The sequence below is a fragment of the Chelonia mydas genome, chromosome 19 (assembly GCF_015237465.2).
Source record: "Chelonia mydas isolate rCheMyd1 chromosome 19, rCheMyd1.pri.v2, whole genome shotgun sequence".
NCBI classification, from domain to species: Eukaryota; Metazoa; Chordata; order Testudines; family Cheloniidae; genus Chelonia; species Chelonia mydas.
The window spans coordinates 803,933-827,722 of NC_051259.2; the positions used below are offsets into that span (position 1 = coordinate 803,933).

Genomic DNA, 23,790 nt, shown 5'->3' on the forward strand with positions numbered 1-23,790 from the left:
ATCAAGACATGCTGATGTAGTTCCAATTGCTGCTGTTTTGTTCTGTTTATCCATAGTGTGAGGGCCTCAAGTTGAGTGCTGCCCTCGAGTCTAGTTAATAGTCCCAGTAACTCTTTGGTTAAAATGCTTTGCTGTTGTTGAGCTGCTGGCTGCAAGGCCCTGTGGTGGGGGAGCAGATGAGAGTAGTGTGGACATTATAGTGCTTACTGGAGAAACCCATATGCACTTGAGTTTCCTTCTCGTTTGTGAGAGTATGGGGTGTTGTGGGGACCCTTGGTTTGGGGGCAGCAGTTGCACTTCAGTCATGCTGAATGGCTCTCGCACGGGGGTTTAGTTAGAAACCTTTGCTGTTGTCCCCTTAGATGCAGAAACCTCATGTGTTAGACTGAAAATATTTCCACCAAAATCAGAGGAGACATGTAACTTTTAATAGTGCAGGGGCACAATTTAAAGGTTCTGGGGGGCATGTGATGACCCCCCCCTCCCCGGGCCACCCCTCCTGCATCTCCCACACCCGCTCCAAGCCAGCACCACCTTGCCGCCATTGTATCTATACCACTCTCTCTTGGGAGAGGAAGTAGTAGTTCCCTTAGAACAAAGCTTGAGCACAACACCTTTCCTTTGACCTTCTCATGTCAGTACTCCAAGCATCCAGAGGAGAAATCCCCAGTCTCTGGTGTTACTAACTGAGAACCATCCAGCTGGTTTGCTTACTTGTGTTTGTGTTGCAATATTATCTCTTAAGTCATGCAAGCTAATGGAACTTGTGATGTGGCAGGTAAAGGCTGACCTCATGGCAAGAGGAGACTTGGACTCACCCAGGCACGTGATTAAATTAACTTTGAACATAATGTTTTAGGCCAGAGAATTTCAGACTCCTCTGAGGGTGCCCTACAGCCTGAAACTAGGGAGAGTCTGCTTTACCCGCTTTCCAGAGAAATGAACAGCGGCTGCTTTCACCTTGTTGAAATTCCTGAGAGCCTCTTCCAGGCACCTGGGTCTAGATTAGGCAAAATGTGCAGTGATAGGTTTGGAATGATTATTTGTTTGGTGTGTTTGGGCCTGGGGACCCCATGTAATAATCTGAACAGTTTCTGCTGAATGTGTAGCTGGGGGAGCGGAGTTGGAGTGACCAGATAGCAAGTGTGAAAAATCGGGATGGGGGTGAGGCGTAATTGGCACCTATATAAGAAAAAGCCCCAAATATTGGGACTGTCCCTATAAAATCGGGACAACTGGTCACCCTACGCGTAGTGTCCATGAGACGATCCCCATGAAAATAGGGACCAAACCGCTACTGCACCGCAGAATCTAGCTCTTTGGAACTACGTTGGTGAGCATGGACCCAGGGCACCACAAGCTGAGCAGTGCAGATCCCCTGAGCTGCAGTTCCCTCCAAGTTCCCAGTGGCTGATGAACCTCTGGAGAAGACCAAAGCTCCCGCTGAGTTTGACACCCTTAGGATAAAGGGCAGCTCCAAAGAGCAGAGAGCTTCATAGGTGGCTCCCTGGCTCCTGCCTGTGATTCTTACTTCCCCTCCCCACATGGGTGTTTTCCGCATTACAGCCCCAAGGAATGCGATTTGGGATCTAGATACAAATAGTCTCGTTGCTTCTGTCTGTGTGGAACTTCCTTCAGTTCCACAAAGACCTGGACTGGGGACTAGGCCTCAGCTTGTTTATCTGAACTCTCCTGTTAGTCTGTCTGAAGGGTGCCTTGGAGCAGGGGGAAATCTAGCTAGAGCTGTCAGTCCCTGAGATGTTCACCCTTTGTGTGCAGGGCTTTCTGGCCACGTGGTCCCAGTGTGTGCACAGCAGGCCTCGTGGGCAAGGCTTAAGAAGGCTTTTTAAAGGCAAAGCTTTCGAGGCTTCGGAGGTGGTTGGATGGGTTGGGTCTGCAGCATGAATGTTGCGATGAGGCTTCACAACTCCAGAGCGCTCTCCGAGCGATGGTGCTCTTCGCCCTGAGGAGCAATGTTCTCTTCCGCTCACGCGTGTGCACGTGCGGTTCTGTGCTCCGGTGGACAGGGCACTGGGCTGCCTCTCATGCTGGGTTCTGGATGACTGAATGTACAGAATCCGCTGGTGTATTTCTCCCCCCCCCAACTCTGGCTCACATGTTCTGTCCCTTTGTATCCTGGAGTCCCAGTCTTTCCTCGGCTGGAGAACTCTCCTCCTACACCAGGGGCGGGCAAACTTTTTGGCCTGCGGGCGGCATCGGGTTTCTGAAATTGTATGGAGGGCCGGTTAGGGGAGGCTGTGCCTCCCCTAACAGCCAGGCATGGCCCGCCCCCCCATCAGACCTCCCCCCATGCTTCTCACCCCCGACGGCCCCCCCGGGACCCCTGCCTCATCCACCCCCTGCTCTCTGTCCCCTGACCGCCCCTGGATCCCCCGCCCCTAACTGCCCCTCGCCGCCCCATCCAACCCCTCCTCTCCTTCCTGACTGCCCCTCCGGGACCCCTGCCCCCATTCAACCCCCCTATTCCCCACCCTTTGACTGCCCTGACCCCTATCCACACCCCCGCCCCCTGACCACCACCCCAAACTCCCCTGCCCCTCTATCCAACTCCCCCCACCCCCACTCCCTGCCTCCTTACCGCGCTGCCTGGAGCACCTGTGGCCGGCGGCGCGGCTGCACCAGGACAGGCCGCGGCTCTGCAGCTGCCCAAAGCATTGGCTGGCGGCACAGAGAGCTGAGGCTGTGGGGGAGGGGGAAAAGCAGGGGAGGGGGCCGGAGGCGAGCCTCCCGGACCAGGGGCTCAGGGGCTGGGCAGGAGGGTCCCGCGGGCCGGATGTGGTCCGTGGGCCGTAGTTTCCCCACCTCTGTTCTACACGCTGCTAGGAGCTCTTTGTAAAAGTGGCTTAAAACAAGCTCCACAGAGAATCTGTGTGATCCTCCCAAAAAGGCTTCTCTCCAAATCTCTCCTGCAACAGCTTTGTCCCTTCATTTCTCAGCCGTAAAGGCTGGCTGCTTTTTGTTCTGGCTCAGCTGGCCAGTGCTCATTCGGCCACACTCTTAAGAAATCCTAGTGGAGAATTAGACCTGGCAGCTGCAGGCCTGTTACCTCACCCCACAAAAATGCTTTGTTATTGAGAAAATGGAAACTGTCTGAGGTTTCTGGGCTGAATAGAAATCATTGGGATCAGTTTTAACCACAGCTTGGTCATGGCTGCAGAGCATTCCCCTAGCTGAGCATTCTCTCTTCTAAACCATAATCTTCAAGACATTGGAGAGCTGCAGGGGTTTCACTGGTTAGCTGAGCAAACACTGGAGACTGTTATGCACTCTGCTGAAGCCTCACTGAAATCTCAGGCTTTCTCAGCAAAGACAGCCATGCCACAAGGTAACCCTTTGAAACCTGAAGCCCAGAAGAAGAGTGTCCTGTGGAAACTATGCCAGGTTCATCTCCGATCTGTAACCCAGACTGCCCCACTTGCTGGCATTCGCTTCCCGGAAAAGTTGGTCATTCTGCCTTTGTTAAAAAGGTGGGTAAAGGATATGTAAGCAGCCTTCAAGCCTCAGGGACAGGAGCTGTGGAAGTATGTGGAGCCTTCCATGTTGTAATCCTCTAGCACCCAGATCGAATCCCCAGTTCTGAAGGAGGAGCTTTGCTGTTTTAGTGACCTTTTAGGGTTGGTCTCAGGAGTGTTCTCTGGACAGGGAGTTCTGAGGGGAAAAGAGAGAGAAGAAAAATTCAGTATGAATTGCTTTCCTTATCTGCAAGCGGATTTCCCCCCATGTTTCTGTAAAGGATATGAAATGACAGTTTGGTCAATACTGGTTTGCAGAAGCAGCATTTTTCTAAATACAGACCTCTCCTTGCTAACAGATCATAGTTCTGTTTACATACAGTTATACTGGTAGCTTACAGCTCCTGTTGAGAAAGTTGCATAAGCATTCTTCACTTGATACCCTCGTAGGACTGGACAAAGCAGCATTAGTTCTTTGGATGCAAATTGAACATGTGATCTGGGTTTTTTTAAACCTAGTGAATCCTAGTAGTCCAAACGAATTCTTCCAGCTGCTGCAGATGTGACCAAATAGTTGAGTGCATAGAAAAACAAATATCCCTAAAATATTGCACCCGTGATTAGATATTTATCATTTGACAGTGAAATGTAAATATGGCTTTGGTATTTTGAGAGTTTATTTACCCAAGCTTCCAGTGTTCCCTAGGAAATCCCGTAACTAAAATGGCTCATAGCTTGTCATCTGGGGAGAACAGTGACTAGTCAGCATCTCCTCTGAGCCCCTTTGAAACTCAGAGTGGGTTTTAGGAATAGTAATTTACTTTACTTAACTTGTAAACTAGGCCCAGCTGTTCAGGGCAGAGCCCAGGATCAGTGTTTTAGCTGTAAAGAACTGTTTCCATTCTAGACCCCTACTTTCTGTGGGTTTAAAATGTGGCCATAAAAATCCCTTCCAGGCTCAGCACTGGCTCCTGAGATCTCTGGGAGATGTTTTAAATACAAAATGCAAATGGTAAAAACAATTGGCAGTTTATTCACATAAAAGTATTTTACCCATGGGGGGTGGGTACGGGTGGGTGGGTGAGAGTGAGTGAGATTCCGATAACTTTAAAGCAGCCTCAGTTCTGCAGGACCCACGCTCGCAGTGTGGATTTCCCTCTCCTGGGTACATTGCAAGTGAAGCGGTTTCTGCTGCGGTGCGGCCACTGGCCGTGGAGCATGCCCTTTCCATACATTCTGCACGGGCAGCAAGGAGGGAGGAGTGTTAACTTCCGAGTTAGAGAGAGTTTCATGCTATTCTAATGAAACAAAAGAAGTTACACTGAAGTGCAGAAAGACTCCTGAGTTAGGCAAACTTCAACTCACTAAAGCCAAGAAATCCCCCTCTCAGGTTTGCAGTTCTCCCATAACCCATTGTGCTGTTCTTTATCCGTGTTGTTCTGCAGTCCCTTGGCAGAGTAAGAGGTAGGGGAGTGCATGGTGCTGAAACTAAAAGCTTGTCTACACGTGAAAGTTAACGTCAGTGAAGGTAGGGTGTGAATTTATAGTGCAGTAGCTGTTCCTGAATAACTACATGTGTGGACATTTGTTGTTCAAGAACAAGAGAACCTTGTTTCTGTTTGGCTTAGCCTGCTTTCAAAGCCCTAACTTTAACAGAAGAAGCTGGAGAAGACTCGGTCACATGTGGTCGCATATGGAAGACCTGTGGCCCACAGTAACTTAGTTCTATACGTGTACGCTCCTCCCTCTTTTATAGTCCGCTTCTCTTTGTGACGAGGGTTGCCTGTAGTAGAGAGACTCTGGGTTTAGGTCTGTAGCATATATACATAGGGGGCTTTAGCAAAGGAGAAAATAGTCTTATAAGCATTTCTTGTGATCTATGCTTAAATAATTCCAGCAGGCCGGACTATATAGTGTATTTCTGGAACAGGAAGGATGATGGCCTTATGGTTACAGCACTGGACTGGGACTCAGATCTGGGTTCAATTCCTAGCTTTGCCACTGACTCGCTGTTACTAAATCCCTCCGTACTTCGGTTTCACAGTCTGTGAAATGGAGACAAAATGCTCCCTGACCTCACAGGAGTGCAGTGAGGGTAAGTGTGTCCGTGTTTGTGAAACACTCGGATAGCACCGCGGTGCAAGCAGTAATGTTATAAAGGGTGGAGAGATTTAAGATCTGGTTACATGTGGAAGCTGAGCCCCCTTGCACTTACGTTCTTGAAGTGCCCTGTGCCTGTATCAGCAGGGAGGTACGTACTTTTCTAGTAGAGGAAACGCTCCTCAACTCAGCCTTCTCTGGAGGTGGGCAACAGGTTTTGGCCACTCACCTGTGGCCTGATGCTTGGTCCTGGAGGAGTAGAGAGCAGCACTGTTACATTCCCGCATGCCACAATAGCAGATTATTCAGTTTTATAGAACTACAGTGCACCAAGGAGGCTTCGAAGATCTTCACAGTTGTAGTATACTTTTTCTAAAGTCCATCAATTTAACCTGGGTATAGTTCAGTGGCTGACATTAACTCAATGTACGCCTTGGTCCCCCATTCAGAGAGTTCTGGAGTATGCAGAATAATTGTGTAAGCAGTGTCAGGATGAGCTCCACCCTGACATCTGGTGGTGAGGTGTGGCAAGTTGTGGAAAAAAAACTTCAGGGGCCGATCTCATTTGCATAGGCACACCCACCCCGCCTAGACTGAGGCCATAGCTGCCCAAATGGTCACTTCAGCTGTTGTGGGATCCCCAGTGTCTTTGTTATTGGGGCGGGAAGAGTAAATTGTTATTACCCTGATTATGGGAACTGTGCTTGGAACTGTACTTGGCCTTTTGTTATGATGGAGGGACTCACCATCAACTGAGTAGCACTCGCTAGGCAAGGGTCATGGGTTCCAAAACTGTGTGAATTGAGAGAGACTTGAGACAGGTATTAGTACCTGGTGGTGTAGGCCCCTTTGTGAGGGCCTGAAGCACCAATTGCACCTCTGTCTCTCTCCACTGTGGAATGTCAGAGCTAATTTTGGGTCTATTAAGAGTCTTGCTACAGGTACTGGGCTGCATTCACGTTGGCCTTATGGTGCACCAGCACTAAGGCCCCACAAACATTCCTTTTCTGCCCAGCACTGGACTGGGACTCAGATCTGGGTTCAATTCCTAGCTTTGCCACTGATCGCTGTTACTAATCCCTCCGTACTTCGGTTTCACAGTCTGTGAAATGGAGACAAAATGCTCCCTGACCTCACAGGAGTGCAGTGAGGGTAAGTGTGTCCGTGTTTGTGAAACACTCGGATAGCACCGCGGTGCAAGCAGTAATGTTATAAAGGGTGGAGAGATTTAAGATCTGGTTACATGTGGAAGCTGAGCCCCTTGCACTTACGTTCTTGAAGTGCCCTGTGCCTGTATCAGCAGGGAGGTACGTACTTTTCTAGTAGAGGAAACGCTCCTCAACTCAGCCTTCTCTGGAGGTGGGCAACAGGTTTTGGCCACTCACCTGTGGCCTGATGCTTGGTCCTGGAGGAGTAGAGAGCAGCACTGTTACATTCCCGCATGCCACAATAGCAGATTATTCAGTTTTATAGAACTACAGTGCACCAAGGGCTTCGAAGATCTTCACAGTTGTAGTATACTTTTTCTAAAGTCCATCAATTTAACCTGGGTATAGTTCAGTGGCTGACATTAACTCAATGTACGCCTTGGTCCCCCATTCAGAGAGTTCTGGAGTATGCAGAATAATTGTGTAAGCAGTGTCAGGATGAGCTCCACCCTGACATCTGGTGGTGAGGTGTGGCAAGTTGTGGAAAAAAAACTTCAGGGGCCGATCTCATTTGCATAGGCACACCCACCCCGCCTAGACTGAGGCCATAGCTGCCCAAATGGTCACTTCAGCTGTTGTGGGATCCCCAGTGTCTTTGTTATTGGGGCGGGAAGAGTAAATTGTTATTACCCTGATTATGGGAACTGTGCTTGGAACTGTACTTGGCCTTTTGTTATGATGGAGGGACCCATCAATGAGTAGCACTCGCTAGGCAAGGGTCATGGGTTCCAAAACTGTGTGAATTGAGAGAGACTTGAGACAGGTATTAGTACCTGGTGGTGTAGGCCCCTTTGTGAGGGCCTGAAGCACCAATTGCACCTCTGTCTCTCTCCACTGTGGAATGTCAGAGCTAATTTTGGGTCTATTAAGAGTCTTGCTACAGGTACTGGGCTGCATTCACGTTGGCCTTATGGTGCACCAGCACTAAGGCCCCCACTACTATGAGCTGAAATCACTGAGAGCTGAAATCACTGAGCACTGTGTCAAGTAGTGGGGAGCCGGAAGATCTAGCGTGCAGTGGTGCTGTTTGTGAGACGGCGAGCTGTGCAGAGCGGAGCCGTTCGTGAGACGGCGAGCTGAGCCGAGCAGAGCCGGTCGTGGTGGAGCGGAGCAGTCCGTGAGACAGCGGTGTGTTCGTGAGATGGCGAGCTGAGCAGAGCTGTTCGTGAGACGGCAAGCTGTGCAGAGCGGAGCCGTTCGTGAGACAGCGAGCTGTGCAGAGCAGAGCCGGTCGTGGTGGAGCGGAGCCGTTCGTGAGACAGCGGCGTGTTCGTGAGACGGCGAGCTGAGCAGAGCTGTTCGTGAGACGGCGAGCTGTGCGGAGTGGAGCCGGTCGTGGTGGAGCGGAGCCATCCGTGAGACAGCGGTGTGTTCGTGAGACGGCGAGCTGTGCAGAGCAGAGCCGGTCGTGGTGGAGCAGAGCCGTTCGTGAGACAGCGTAGCAGAGCAGAGCCCTGTGGGGCAGTCAGCTTCAGGACACGTAAGGTGCCCCTTACCCCTTTCCCCCACACACAGGCACATTTTAGCCAGACTGGGGAGTAACACTCTGCAGATGAACTTTTGAACTCTGGGGCTGGACTTTTTGGACTTTGGGTGATTTGTGGATTGCTGGACCCAAGAGACGTTTGGGTGCTGGGACTCAAGAACCCGAGGGAAAGGGGCATGCCCCAATTTGCTTGGGGTGGGTTTTTTTTTTTTGCTCATGGGTTGTGTTATGAATCCTGTTGGTGGTGTTTCCCCAACATAATGCCACATTGTTTCTCTCTGTTATTAAAAGGCTTTTTGCTACACTCAGACTATGTGCTTGCGAGAGGGGAAGTATTGCCTCTTGGAGGCGCCCAGCGGGGGTGGTATATATTTGTCCCAGGTCACTGGGTGGGGGCTCGAGCCGGTTTGCATTTTGTTATTGGAATGGATCCCCTAGATATTGAACCCGGCCCTTGTTGCTGCCAGCTCTGATGGGCAGAAGGGTTACAATTGTGCACTCACTCAAGAGGTGTAATTAGTCTTGGGTATACAGTACATTGCAAGGAACTCTGACCAAGAGAAGCTACGCTGTGTGTGTATTTTCCAGCCCTACACAAACCCGTCCTGTAAGCCACTGAGAGGTGAGCACTGAGCTTGAATGGACACATCATGCACATCGCTCTGAGCAGCTGAGAGGCCCTGGACCACGTGTGGGAAATCCCAAATGTGGTTCAATCTATTGAAGAGAATAGACTTGACTTGACCATGCTGCTGCAGGAGTGATGCAACTAAAGTGAACAGGACCATTGTGGCTTCAGATCTTCAACATGTGAAAGTGAGTTTTGGAAGGGGATGCAGAGCTCTGGTTCTGGACAAGAGGCTCTGACTCTGCATACCCCTCTTAAGAACCAGGCCCCAGGTAGTGCCTTCTGTTTAAGTAATACAGGGCCTGATCCAGCCCCACTGATGTTAGTGGGAGTTTTGCCATTGACTTCAATAGGATGAGGCTCATTAGGTTAGTGTGATGATTTTTGTTAGCAATTCATTTTAGATTAGGGAACCCTTCCTGTTTGCTCTCTCCCTCTTGTCTCCGTGTGCTAGTGAGGGATGAAAGGGGTTCAGAAACTTAAGTATCGCCAACAAAACCAGAGCCAGGGACTTTGTCTAATGTGGAGACTTTTAGAGGAACTTTAACAAGAGTCCAGTCTTCAGCCCCATGTAGTGAAACCTGAACCGGGGTAGGAAACGCAGTGTTGATGTCACCCTCTGGTTTCTGATGGGGCTGCTTTGTTTCTGGGCAAGCACTTAAATGTTTTGCTAGTGAAGTGGAGATTTACTGGTGAGCGGTTTTGCTCACAGCACCTGCTGTAACAGATTCCAGTATGAGTCACTGGGAGAGTCAGTCTGTCCATTGCTCCTTAGGTCATTGTGGCTGATGGGATTGTGTTGAGTTTTAATCTGATCCATTGCATTCAACAAGCCGACGTAACTTTCTGCTACAGTTAGAGTATTGGCCTGGCTGAGTTATTGTTATTGTGGATGGCTTGCCATAAATACCCTATTCAGCTAGCGTGTTCTCTGTTTGATGGGGAGAGCAGAGGGCTGGTTATTAGCATGCTGGGATCTCCATTACTCCCCTTGTTGTTGAACTGGAGGCCCTGATCCTACAAACATGTGAGCAAACAAATAAACTTGGAAACTTTTTAACTGTAACCAAAGTGCCTTGCTCTGTGGCTGTTCTCCCCTGGCTGTTGCACCATGTGCCTTGCCATGAACAGAGGAGGTTGTTGTCATTTTCAGTGAGTGAGCAAGGCACATCTTCTTTACAAATAAGAAAAAGATCATTTCTTCACCGCACAGGGTGTGAACCCTTCCTGGCCTTTACCTTGAGGACACAGCGAGCTGGGTGTCTCCTAGTTAAAATGCTGCCCTACACATATCCCATTGTCCTGGAAAGTAAATCTGTTTCATACAGAGTTCCCTTGCTGCTTTTTACGACTACCCCTTTACAGCTCAGTAAACACCAGGTCTGAACCGTTGTTGTTACTTCTACGTGAGAATGTAGTGCAGGAAACAGGCAGCAGACGTGGGTCTGTTTTTCTCTTTTCATAGCTCTGCAGGGCACTTTAAAGAGAGATGAGAACTTGGCCCCTGCACCAAAAATCTCGGAAAGAGATGAACAGTCAGTGCTAGATGCTGCTTGTTGCCCAAAGACAAACGCTTTCCGTGGCTGTGGTGGCAGGTAGCTCTTGTCCTGTGAGGCCATGCAGCATTTGGACTGCGGAGGTTTGAATTCCAACTCCTTACTGTTAAGTGCGGGCACCTGGATATTTGTGTCCATAGTGGCTGTTTGTGTAGTTTTGCCTCTCAAGTTGGCAAAAAGCTTTTTTACCCCCCTGGCTACAGATGCCGAAGTCTCCAGCTCTGGAGAGGTGCCGCAGCAGTTGTGCAAGAAGTGACGTGCTTTCCACTTCTCCTTCTCAGAAATAGCTCTGAGCAGCGTTTCTCCAAAATAAATCTCGATAGCAAAAGCTCTTTTGCCTTGAGTCATGGATGACTTCTCGTTTAAAATGCTCAGTATTTGAGACTAAATTTTAAAAAATAGCACAAAGGAGAAGTGTTGCCACAAAGGGGACTGATTTTTCAAGCAGCTCAGGTCTGTCCTGTAAGCGTAATTGACGCCGGACGACTCTGCATCCAGCTCTCCCTGTCTGGATAGTGTCAGCCTTGCAGATGTAAACTCATTTCAGCTCTGCTTTGGCAGTGTACAAGTGAAGTAAAGAAATTATTTCCCTGCTTCCCGTGCTCCCCTGTCTGTCTCCACTCAGTAGTTTCCTGACCTGCTGCAAAGCTGAGCAATCCTGCCCTTGGAGCGTGTTACCTTTTTGCAGGAGGGCAGCAGCCAGGAACTCTGCAGCTGGCACGTGCTGTGACTCTCAGGCAACAGATGGTCTAAATTTTGGTTCAGACCACAAGAAGCCATTTATTGGGATGGTAACCTGAGCCTACTTCCCTTCCCAGGACTTGATACTTCACCAGAATTAGAAGCTGCAGGCATACTGGGGTTACAGAGCTGTAATTTCCTTTGCTTGTGAGGGACGCTAGCAGCTGGAATACATGCTTTCAGCAGAGACCTCCTTTACTCTTTAAAGGGGCCGCAATGAAAAGAGCTAGTACAGAGCCAGAGACCTGCAGTTACCAGCCAAATGGCAGCAGAGACCTGCCGGTGGGTTAAAGTTTGGGTGGAAGGCTGGTGTGCTTGAACACAAGCGTCCTCTGACCTCTCTCCTTAGAGACTGTATCTTGGAGAACTAGCTACTGACCGTGTTGCTGCCAAGATTGTGCTATACCCAGCAATGTGCATGGGACAGCACCAGTGGGTCCTGGGATGGGAGCAAGTGGCTTGAAACCTTGAAAAGTGTTCTCCTCGCTCTGTGTACAGGGGGGTTATGGTAAAAATGAACATTTGTGTTCTCCAGCTGAGGGAAGCCCCGAGGCTGTGTGCGCCCAATTTTAAAGTGCAGTCCAACACAGTCATAAGCATTAGAGCAGGTGACCAGTCAGGAACCAGATATGTTAAGGATGCCCAAGCTCTCATGACAGAAGAGACCTTGGTCTCTCTGGAAGCTTCTTGCGGACCTTGGGAATGTGATGTGGTGAATGTCATGGTGCAAATCAGCTGTTTCTCACAACCGTGCTGCAATGAGTTACATCCGTAGTCACCAGAGCCACCTGGATCCTGTGCTCAGCAGTCTTTGTGCCCTGCTGGAGACGGTGGGTGGGTGGGGGTTTAATTTTGCTCCTGGTGTTGGCAGCACAGTTGCCTTTGCAGCAGAGATGCTTCAAGAACGAGGGCTGGGCCTGGGACGGTTTGTAAGGCGCAGAAATGTTTAGAATCAGCTGATGGAGGAGTTGTATGAAAGCTGGTCACATTTTGACTGCTCCTTGCAGAAGCTAACAGCAAACTATCTAACTGGTAGTCTTAGGCCCCTGTTCCTTTCTTGTCCTATTCTATGCTGGTTCTATTCCATCGTCTTGAAATCGGGCTCTGAAATGAAAAAACTTCTCTCCTGGTTGGCTTAATGAATGGTACTAACATTTATTTGAGGGGGGAAGTCCTCCAGGCAGGGCTCTGTGCAGTAGCTGTGAGGGAGCCAATTAGCTGCGGATGGAGACAGCTGTTCTGGAAGGGAACCTAAGGTTGTCTGACTTGGCCTGGGTGGATCTTTGACGCTTACCCCATCATTTAGGCACTTCAGACAGTTAGGCAAAGTTTCACCATGGTTTTCGTGGAAGAGAAAGCAAGGCAGAGCTCACCTTTTCCAGAAGCATGTGCAACCCTCTAGCCAGAGGGGAAGTACCCCGAAGACTGGAATTTTTGACGTCCTTGTTACCATAATGAAACCGAAGCTCAGTGCTGTCTGTTAGATGGGTGACTAGCGTGCATGGGAAAAAGGAGCTGGAGCTCAGAGAGCAATTGTATGCTTGGGTGCTTGCCTTCCTACTTTAGAGCATTGATACGAACAGGCTTTTCCCTGAACTGTGACCCCAACCCCTCTCTCTGATAAAACAATCAAACCAGGGTCCCAGTTGCTGTCCCTAAAACTTGGCTGTAGCACTTCTCTTTCGTAGTCTGCTCTCGGGCTGTGGGGGCCCCCCAGCAACGGTTGCAGAAGCTGCCTCTTCAGTAACCTACACGTTCCTTTGTAGTAAATTTGCTCAGTGCAGCCTTTCATTAGGCAAGACACCTCTCTTGCAGACCAGTATTGCGGGTAAAGGAAATGCAGCTCTGCAGCTCGACTCTGGTTCTCTCATCTCCTCCCAGCCCTTCTCTGCTCTAAATAATAATCTAAGGAGGAGTTTGAGGCAGAATCTCCTCTGGTGAATTCTGGGGCCATGGATTTCTTAGCAGTCTGGTAAGGTGGATGTTATTTTGTTAGGAGGAGAGTTCTAATGTGTCGATCTCACTCCTGTGCTCCTGGATCTCCTCCTTCAGTAAAATGGTCCATTTGACTCGTGACAGATCCAAGCTTCTCAAACACTTCCAATCCTCAGCTTCCTTTGAATGCACAAAATGTGGTTATTTATTACCCCAACTGACTCAACTTTGTATTTGTTTTTAAGCAAGATTAATGGCCAATCTCTTGAGCAAAGCTCTGGTTGTGCGTGGTTTTCACGTCAGTGCACCAATACAGGAAGGTAGTTTGTAGTTCTGAATCCATGTTAATAACTGGGCATTTATTAACTGTGCCTTGAGTCCAGCCTTCTCCTCAGGAAGGAATGGCTTTGTTCAGATCCTGATGGTGCTTGCACGAAGGTGTGTAAGTCCATGTGGATTTATTGATGTTAGGGCTGTTGATTAATCACAGTTAACTTACATGATTAACTCAAAAAAATGAATCGTGATTAATAGCAGTTTTAATCACACTGTTAAACAATAGAATACCAATTGAAATTTATTACATATTTTGGATGTTTTCTACATTTTCATATATATTCTGTGTTGTAATTGAAATCAAAGTGTATATTATTTTTGATTACAAATATTTGCACTGTAAAAATGATAAAAGAAATGGTATTTTTCAATTTTTCAAAAACGTGACCTGTTTTTTGGGAAACACACTTTGTATCTGGCGTGTGAAAAGAAAACTAGACTTTCGCTTACAGTAAGGTGCAAGACTCTCTAAAGAGGGGCAGGCCAGCTGGCCTTGGGGCTAGAGCACTGGGTTGGGACTTGGGAGATCTGGCTTCTGTTCTTGGCTTTGCCACAGACTCCTTGTGTGACCTTGAGAAAGTGTCTTCAGCTCTCCACACGTCAGCTCCCCGTCCGTCAAAGGGGGCTGGTATCCTTCCCCCGTCTGCCTCGTCTGTTCTGACTGTGCCTGGTTTGAGGCCTTGTAAGACACGGTCTGTGTGGAGCGCTGAGCACAATGGAGCCCCGGTCTCTGGCTGGCCCTCGGCGCTCTTGTAATACAAATAACAATCTCGCCTTTTGCCCCCACCCTATCTAGGAAGTTGCACCGAGATCCTGTTGAGTTCAACGCACCTGTCTTTAGCTGGTGTCCTTCCTGCGCTCTTCTGCTGTAACTGGCTGATGCTGTATGTGGAGAGAGGTGCTGTATAAACCCCGTATGCACCATCACATGGCTTGGGGGACACCTGGGCTACCTCGCACCAGTGAGGCCAGCGGCTCGGTGACGTTCTTGCAGATGCTGACCTCAGAGCTGCCTGCCCCTTTCCTAGAGTTGGTTCAGCCCCAGCAGTGTTGCAGTCTTGGGACAGTGCAGTGTCTTTCTGCTGAAGTTTTTAAGGGATTCAGAATTGAGAGCCATTTTTAGGACGTTTCCAGGCATATACGTTGGTACAGGAACCTGGGAGCTTAAGGGATATAGGGTCAGAAATCACTGGTCCCTTCACGGTCTCTCTAGTACAGCAAGGTGCATCTTTCACTTGCCGAGACTTCCTCTGAATGTGAGGAAATCCTCAATTCACCTGCCGAGTGTGCCTTAAAATCTGGTGACAATCGGGTGCTCCCCTGTGACTTAGTGAACAATTCAAACAATCTCTGCTATTTCCTGTGCTCGCAGCCGTGGGCATCTCCATGCGTGCCCGGCTGAGCAAGTCCAGGGCTGCGAGAGTGCCGTTTCCTTATCGAAATCGGCTGTGCCCAGCATTGGGCCAAGGCTGCTCTGAACTCACGCGAGGTTCAGTGGGAACTGCTGCTGCATTATAGGACGCTGGGTGGGCTCCAGCACACATGGCAATTGTGTAAGGTGAACATGTTCTGGCAGTTTCCCACTGCTGCCGGCATTGGTGCATCCCCACAGGTGAGAGAGGAGAGGGCTACGCAGGCTGCCAGCTTCCTGACTCTGCTCCTTCAGTACCCTCCTGTCAGCGGGCCGCCATCTGGCCACTGCTTTGAGGGAATGCAAAAGACGCAAAATAAAACTCAGGCCCTCCCCATGTCTTTGAGGGACTAACTGCAGCTGTTTGCACGGATGGGGCTGGGAGAACAAGTCCCAGGGCCTGTGGGGATGAAGTACCTCTGGAAGTGCATCCCTGGGAATGATGCACTGAGGTTTCCCCCCACCCCATGACTTGCCCTTCATGCTCGGAATTGCAAAGCGCTCCTCAGAGTGTCAGGCACAGGCTGGCAAGGAGGTTTGAAGGTGAAATCTAAAGGCAGGAAGTGACTCAGCGGCTCCAGGAGCAGGCGAGTAAAGTCTTGATGTAATGCAGCTCCCTAACAGCGCTGTGTGAGAGCCAGGGCTGGCTCAGTCATCCTGATGAAATTCCCTTACCTGTGCCTTTCTGGCTGACTGCTCCTCCGCTCTCCTGAAAGCAGGGCTTGGTGAGCCCAGGCTGGGGAGGGTGTTCCCAGCACAGCGCCGGCACCAAGCCCACCGCTGTTCCTGGGGACTCGGGAATGGGGCAAGAACCCACTCATTTCCCAGCCTGCCCACACGCTGCTCCAGGCCTGCTCAGCCTGGAGGGCTGGCTCCTGGCAAGCACCCCACCTCAGGGCCCTAGTCAGAAGCTGAAGGGCCCTGGGGCGGTGGAACAATGTCCAGAACGAGTGCTGGTGAAGTTAGAAGCCAAGCGAAGGCTCTGAAGATAGAGGCAGAGGCGCAAATGAGCCCCGTAGGGAACCAAACACAGTGCTCTTGGGAACTGCGACCTTGGCCTGAGAGCCTGCATGGCCTTTGTCAGGGCTCTTGGTGGGCTGCAGCATTAGCACAAGGGAGCTGCAGAAACCGTGATATTGATTTAAAATCTTCCCAGCCTCACTACGAGGGGTCAGAGCCACTCCTTATGCCAAGCAGCAGCTGCTCTTCGTCCTGGAGGCAGAAATCGGCTGGCAGGGACAGTTGCACGCAGACCCCAGCAGTTGTGGTGCTTCTGCAAAGCTAACTGGGGGAAACTATTTTCTCTTCCCCATGCCGGTCTGGCGTCCCTGGGCCCTGTCTCACCTACATAGACTCATCCTTATTTGGGAAATTGCTCGCCCTCCCTGCCTGGCTGCATTTCCTCTCCTGCTCATTTGTTTAGAAGTAAATTACGCAAACCCGGTTCAGGTAACTCTGGGCAGATTAGCATAGATGGAACCTGAAACATGAGCAAAGGCAGGTCTATTCCTGTATCCCGGAAAGATGAACATGTTCCTAGGAATAGTTGCGTGGGCTGCTACAGGATGGCTTCTGTACGGCAGCTGGTTCTGGACCTGATAACAGTCTACGGTGGGGAGTTTCACAAGGTTATTGGCTTTCTTTTGTAAGTGAAATCTCTGGCTGCAGGAGTTCATTGTGTTCTCAACAGTTTGATTAAAATCCGGCTGGTTACACATTGCAGAAAGCCAAACAGTGGCTGCACCTTCTCCTCTGAGCTCACCCGTTTGCCTCTGTATAGACCCTGGCATGAACATAACAATCTTCTGGGACTGTTGCTAAGCCACCTGCAGGTCACAACAGACGGTGACACTGGAGTGGTGTTACATGGGTGTTACTCTAATTAGAAAGTGGTCTCTACTGTGCATCATCTGCGGCTTGCTGACCTTTCTGGTACACTATCCTGTTCCAAGCTCTGTTCCAAGCTGGCCATGCTTGTGGCCCTTGTTTTTCAGAAGGTTATTTGCAAGGCGAGGCTGGGGGCCACTCAGGAGTCTGTGTTCCCAAAGGTATTTGGTCTGGCACTCCATGGTACTGGTGTGCAAGGGAGGGAGGAAAGCCAGTTGTCCCCATGAGGAGGACAGTGTTTGCCAGGTGGAAAGGCACAGCTCATAATAAAAATAAACTTTTATTGTCACAAGTGACTAAAACCCTGAGTGATTTGGCTGTCTCTGTGTGCTGAGTGGTTAGCTTTTGTCTAGTGCATTTCAGGTGTGACCTGTAGAGAGCTGGGTTCTCCTAGTTCAGTGGCAGGTGTATTGCATGGGTCTCACTTGGGGCCACAGTGTTTGCAGACTCTGCTAATCCTGGAGCCTGGGGCACTGGTGCAGGGAGCAGCCGCCAGCCTGTAGGTTTCTTTTTTTGTTTACTTTTAATGTAGTAGAAGATTCAGTGTGTGTGTGTCAGCTGTACTAGAGGTTCCTGACAAGCAGAGGCCGCAGCTGCAGTTCTCTGGCTGTAGCCGGGCATAGTGGGGTGACGGTACACCCAGGAAAGGTGTAAATCCAAACCAGGAGGCCAGCATCCAAGGTAGTGAGGCATGTCCCAGTCTGCAACTGACGGGAGTGGTCAGCCCGCAGGGTGCCTCTCGGTAGCACAGCAACAGATGCATTTATAACCACCATCTTGGCACTAGCTGGTGTTGCCCGGGTGGAGCGGGCTGGAGTCGTCTGGGGTGGAGGTGCTGTGCATACATGACAGGCAGCAGGGATGGGGTGGGGAGGGTAACTTATCGCTGACCACATCCTGTCACCACATTGCCACTGAGTCTGAGCAGCACTGGTGACCTGTTAATGAGGGCAGAGGGAGTCTCTCCTTCTGGAATGTAATAGGGCTGAAAGCAAAGAAAATGACTCTACACGGCCACTCTGCAACATGCACACAGGTGGGCTCCCTGCAGGAGGGTTAACCCAGCCCCTGGCTCCGTAGAGCATAGCTCCTGTTCTCTGCTACATTCGGTGGCTTTGTCTTGACTAGGCTCTCCCCTTAACCAGCTGAGCGCATGTTTAAAGTCTGTCCTGGTTACACTTGGCTTTCAGAACCTGTTACTTAGCACACGCCTACAGCACACTTCTAAATCCTACTCTAGACCAACCCCTTTAAAAATGTTTTTACAAATCCATCTTTTCTCCTAGCCTGGAAAGCGCTGAGTTCCTCCCCCCATTGCAGTGAGTGTTTCTTGCCTGTGCTCACATATTTGTAGAGTCCAAGGCCAGAAGGGACAATCTCGTCTGACCTGCATAGCACAGGCCTGAGAACTTCCCTAAATCATTCCCAGAGCAGAGCTTTTAGAAAAGTATCCAGACTTGATTTTAAAATTGCCAGTGACGGAGAATCCACCCTGACCCTTGGCAAATTGTTCCAGTGGTTAATTACCCTCACTTTAAAACGTACCCTGATTTCCAGTCTGAAGTTGTCTAGCTTCAACTCCCAGCATTGGATGGTGGTAGACCTTCCGCTGCTAGACTGAATAGCCCGTTATCAAAAACTTGTTCCCCATGTAGATACTTAGAGACTGGGATCAAGTCATCCATTGCCCTTCTCTTAAGCTAAATAGATTGAGCGCCTTGCGTCTATCACTATAAGGCAGGTTTTCTAATCCTGAATCCTCTCCAGTTTATCAACATCCTTCGTGAATTGTGGACACCAGAACTGACACAGGATTCCAGCAGCGGTCGCACCAGTGCCAAATAACGGCTCTGCTCCGACCTGAGATTCCCCTCTTTATGCATCCCAGGTTCACATTAGCTCTTTAGGCCACAGCGTCACACTGGGAGTGTGCAGCTGCTTATCCACCCCCACCCCGAATCTTTTCCAGAGTCCCTGCTCCCAGGACAGAGTCCCGCATAGTGTAAGGATGGCCAACGTTCTCTGTTCATAGACATACACGTTTACATTTAGCCAAATTAAAGCAGTGTTTGTGCCCTGCTCACCAAGCGATCCAGCTCACTCTGGATCAGTGACCTACCCTCTTCGTTATTTACCACTCCCCCAATTTTTTGTCATTTGCAAACTTGATCAGTGATGATTTTAAATTTTTTTATCTTATGTTTTTTATGCTGAGCTGCTTCCTGCTCCTTTTTCTTTGTTTCGCCCTTCTGTTCTCCATGCTCTTGGGCTCTCCTGGCTATTGCAGCCCCAGTGTTTGCTTTGGCATCCTCATGTGTTTAACACCTCTGTCCTACTCTGTGTGTGAGACCCAGAACAAAGGGAGAAAACAGCTTATCTAACACACACACACACACCCCTGAGCAAACTTCCCAGGCTCATTATCTGCTGCTCTCCCCTCCCTGGAACGGCAGCATGTGTCCCTACACAGCCAGGCAGTGGTCTGTGCCTGCAGACAGCCCTGGGCTCGCTGTCCTACCGCCATGCATTCTGTGGTCTGTTCAACCTGGAGAATAAGCGAATTTAGCTCCAAGCTGACACCCTTTTAGCAGCGCACTCTGCCTTGCAAGACAGCTGTGCGGCAGACGTAGGTGGACGGACGGATGGACTCTGGGAAGCAGTAACCGCCAAGGAGGGGGGAAAGTGGTGTAGGAAATGCAACAGCAATTGGCTAGCCAGCACTAAGGCCACAAGACATGGATAGGGACGAGTGTCTTGCCACTGGATGCAGTTCAGAGGGATGCTTATAACAACCCCCCTCCTAGGGAGTCAGCAAGATCTGCACCCGGGGCCTTCAATATTGCAGCACAGGTACCGGTAGTAGGCTGTTATCCTCTAGTAAACTAGCTGCTGGGGGGGGATGTGACACGCTCTGCCAGTGGGTTACGTGTATATTACAGATCGGGACAGTCCTTTGAGCTAGTTGTTCAAGTACCATTTTCAAAGGGCTTGTGCCGTTTGTATCTCTTCCTCTTCCCAGCACTCTTCCTATGCGCCTGCAAGGAATGTGGTGTTGGGTCCCACCTGGGGGCTTTGTCTACATTACGGATTTTTGCACGGGTGTAGCTTTGCTGGTGCATGCCAGCCCCCAGTGGAGATGCACTGTGGTCTGAACTGGGTCAAGTGGCACTGTCTGAGCCCTCCCTTATACCAGTGCAGTGCATTTACCCAGGGGTTTGCACTGGTGTACCTATTCCTGTGCAAAATCGGTAATGCAGGCAGGCCCTTAGTGGCATTCTCTGCTGGCAACCATCTCCAGTGTGGTTCAGGGAGAAGGGGATTGGGCAGGAAACAGCCTGAGTCGAGAGGCTGCCAAATGAGAGACAGTATTTGAGACTGAAATGTCCCTGTCCTGGAACTGTGTTTTTTGAGAGACCTGTTCTTGGTTTTGATCACAATGTTGGCTCAGCTGCAGCAGAGAGACGGAGTTTGATTTGGCAAATCCCGCTTCAACACAGAAACATATTGTCCTGGAGCTGAGATCCTACCAGTCTGGTTTTCTCCTGTCATCTCTGAGGACTTCACAGTATTGTACGGGGTGGGCGGGGGGTTCCCTGTTGTCACCCCTTTGAGTCCCTCTCTCTGAGGTGTACGGAGGGGAGAAACAGACTCTTCTCTCAGGTGAAGGGATGAAATCACTCTGGGAAGCAAAGTCCAGCAAGGCAGCCTGAGTCCATGCTGTGCGCCTCGAGGGGGGCTGGACGTGTTGCCCAGCATGCAGGCGTGACTCGCGTTGTATGTTGGGAAACAAGTGGCAGGGCCATCTCCAAAGGCCGGGGGCCCAGGCTGCTTCCTTCATCTTCTGCAGTCCCTGGGCTGCAGCACTTCTAAACATGAACCTTCCTGGCTCGGAGTCCTCAGGTGGAGCAAACCTTTGGGGGCAGGGACCGTTCTCCCCAGGCAGACAGGGTGGCCCCCGTCAGAGCAGCTCAGGAAATGTTTCGTTCTCCCGGACACACACTGATGATGCTCACTGTGAACCTGAGGGCCTGGCCTGGCCGCCCGGGTATTTTTAGCAGGTATTGGAGACTAATGGGGAGTTGCACAGCCGGTGTCTTGGAGCTAGTCATTCCTGCTGCCATAAACTCACTTGCCCCAGGATGCAGCTGTGGTAGGAAGGGGGTCAGAAGAACAGGCAGGAGCTGGCGGAGATGCAGCTGGTTAATGAGCGGGTCTGAGAAGGGACTTTGTTCCCATCTGTCTGTCACGTAGCTAGGCAGGCAGCAGCAGCGCTCTCTCTGCATGCAGGGCAACAGCTGGGAAGCCTAATCCCAGGCCCATGAATAGCCCTGATGACTCATGATGTGCAAGCCAGAGCAGACCTTCCCCAGCCCTGCAGGGCTTCAGCCCAGCATCAGGAAGGCAACTGCCCACAGCTTAGGCAGACAACACCGAGAGATGCAGAGGAACTTGCGACTGTTCCCCTGTCCTGTTCTGGGATTTATCCCTCAATGCCTGTAATAACTCTTCTGATCCACTGGGTTCGTAAAGAAGATTGCAAAGCCTGGCTCCCTGCAGCTAAATGTCTCTGGTATAAACACCATATGAGGCTTGTCTACACTTGAAAATTAATTCGGATTAAGGCTTAGTGTAAGTTTGTAGCTATTCTGGAATAACTCCAGGTGTAGACAAACCCTATACCTTGGAGAGAAATAGGGCCAGTAACAGCTCTCGTAAACCAGCTTCTCCTGAAGCAAAGCCAGAGAATGCGTTTCGTGCTTTCACTTGTGAAAACATGCACATGCAGCAAAAGGCTTGTACTTTGGAAATACGCTCCCAGGTAGGATCCTGGGGATGTGGCTTTGATTAGAAATGTCTTTGTACTGGCCAAATGACTGGGCACCTGACTCATGCTCGATGCTCCCCTGTTCGTCTGCTTTAGAGCCATTTGGAAGCTTCACAGCTCGGGATGTTGGAAACTAGCTCAGGCAAAGCACTAGAAGATGTGGTGCAGGAACCAGCCCCATCCTAGGCTTTGGGCGGGAGGCCAATCGCTGAATTTGGGTCTGTGAGGGGGATGCCTGTTGCTCCCTCTGTTAGGCTCCTGCACGCACCCACCCAACTGGTCACGCACTTCTGTCCAAAAATGTTTTTGCACACAAAATCGTTTCCGTTTTTTGTTAATCTTCTCGGGTGTTACATGCTGTCCTGAGGATTGCAGCCAGGAGCCCGCGACCCTGCGTCATCCAGCAACCGGCTCAGTCACGTGTTCCCTGTCAGGCTTTCTCCATGCGGGGCCTGGTGACTGGTGCATGCATGTTCTGATGGCTGGCTCTGCTTTACGTGCAAGCGGAAGGTGCGCTCGACACCATACCGGACCATTTCTGGAAACACAGATCGTGTTGGCCATGAGCAGGAGCAGCGCTCGTGCCCCGTGCTGGCTGTGTACGGCCAGGCTTCGTTCTGTGCAATGCTGCCTGACACAGGTAGCAGCCTGGGCATGTGGCCCGTGTCTGCCCCTCGCCTCTGGAGGTGGCGGGGGAGTTACAGGGAGGCTCAGCCCTTTGCACCGCTACGGTTCTGAGCAGATCCTAACCTATGGGGTTTCCCCGGACAGGTGTGGGAGACTCTCGAGTTGGCACCATGACGGAAGGTTTCGACTGCGACAACTGCAAGGAGTCCCTGTATGGGCGGAAGTACATCCAGATGGACATGGGTCCCTACTGCATCCCCTGCTACGATGCCCATTTCGCTAACACCTGCGAGGAGTGCAAGGAGCTGATTGGCCACGACTGCAGGGTGAGTGAGGGGCTGGGGGCTGCGCCCAAGTGGGGCCTGCCCCATACCCGCCCCCCCCCGTGGGCGAGTGAGGGGCTGGGGGCTGCACCCAAGTGGGGCCTGCCCCCCACCTGCCGTGGGCGAGTGACACCCCCGCTCTCTCTCCCAGGAGCTGTACTACGAGAATCGCCATTACCACGAGCACTGTTTCCGGTGCTTCCGCTGCGACCGCTCTCTGGCCGACGAGCCTTTCACCTGCCAGGACGAGGAGCTGCTGTGCAACGACTGCTACTGCAGCGAGTTCTCCTCCAAGTGCGTGGCGTGTGAGAAGACCGTCATGCCAGGTACAGGCTCTGTGGCGGGGGAGGTTGGCAGGAGACGGAGCCTCCCCTGGGCCTTGGCAGGCTCTGCTGGGCCAGCAGCTGCCCTCCTGTCATCCCAGCCGAGGGCAGTGCCCTGTGGGTGCCGGGCAAGGGCCTAGGGACATGCCGTACCTGTACAGAGAGGCCTGGTGCCAGCTCCCCTCTGCTGAGCAGACATGAGGCCCTTATCGGGGACCCAGAACTGTGGTCTCCCCTGCAGCCCTTGTCTGTGGCCTCTGTGGTGGGGGAGGGCCATGGAGGAGGAGAATGTGGGGAGGCAGCTCCAGAGGCTCTGGAGCATCCTCTGCCCTGTCTCTGGGGGTCCAGGAAGTCACTGGCTAAAGGCTGATGGAGACCCAGCCTTTGGGGGGGCTGGGGCTGTGCCAGGCCCCTCAGGCATTGCCTGCCTGTGTTACCCCCAGGCCTCTGGCGTCTCGAGCTCTCCTATGCTGAGAGGCTCGACTGGTGACTCTCGGTACGAAGGGAGAACTGCCCCAAGTGGCATGACTGTACTAGGACATGGGGAAGGAAGGGGCCTCCGGGCGCTAGCTTTCCTGCGATCTGTCCACGGGTACGAAATGCTAGCGCCAGGCCCCGCTTCCCAGGCTCAAGCCGAGTTCAGGATACAGGGCTCCGTCTCCGTAGAGCACTGTTGGTTTGTCACTTGCGGAGCCTGTCTGCAGGTGCAGCTGCTGCCTCCCAGCGGTGCCCTGAGCCCAGCTCTGCTTCACTTCCAGGGTCCCGGAAACTGGAATACAGCGGACAAACCTGGCATGAGCATTGCTTCATCTGCAGCAGCTGCCAGCAGCCCATTGGGTCGCGGTCCTTTATCCCAGACAAGAAGGATTATTATTGCGTCCCCTGTTACGAGAGCAAATTTGCCCCTCGCTGCACTCGCTGCAAAAAGGTA

The 23,790-nt window shown here is 51.2% G+C and overlaps 1 protein-coding gene and 1 long non-coding RNA gene across 3 annotated transcripts in view; both read left to right on the forward strand.

Moving 5' to 3' along the window:
- The window catches only part of FHL3 (four and a half LIM domains 3), a 39,563-nt gene that overhangs the window by 11,144 nt on the left and 4,629 nt on the right, over nucleotides 1-23,790 (forward strand). For both annotated transcript variants that reach the window (XM_037881531.2, XM_043532050.1), the window contains exons 2-4: nucleotides 22,358-22,539; nucleotides 22,688-22,862; nucleotides 23,618-23,787. In XM_037881531.2, coding sequence (XP_037737459.1) covers nucleotides 22,384-22,539; nucleotides 22,688-22,862; nucleotides 23,618-23,787 — 501 coding nt within the window. In that variant the 5' untranslated portion in view covers nucleotides 22,358-22,383. The remainder of the gene's footprint in view (nucleotides 1-22,357; nucleotides 22,540-22,687; nucleotides 22,863-23,617; nucleotides 23,788-23,790) is intronic.
- LOC122463305 lies at nucleotides 1,065-22,351 on the forward strand. Its single transcript, XR_006286527.1, has 3 exons — nucleotides 1,065-1,075; nucleotides 15,826-15,830; nucleotides 20,907-22,351. It is a non-coding gene; the product is annotated as an uncharacterized LOC122463305 (long non-coding RNA).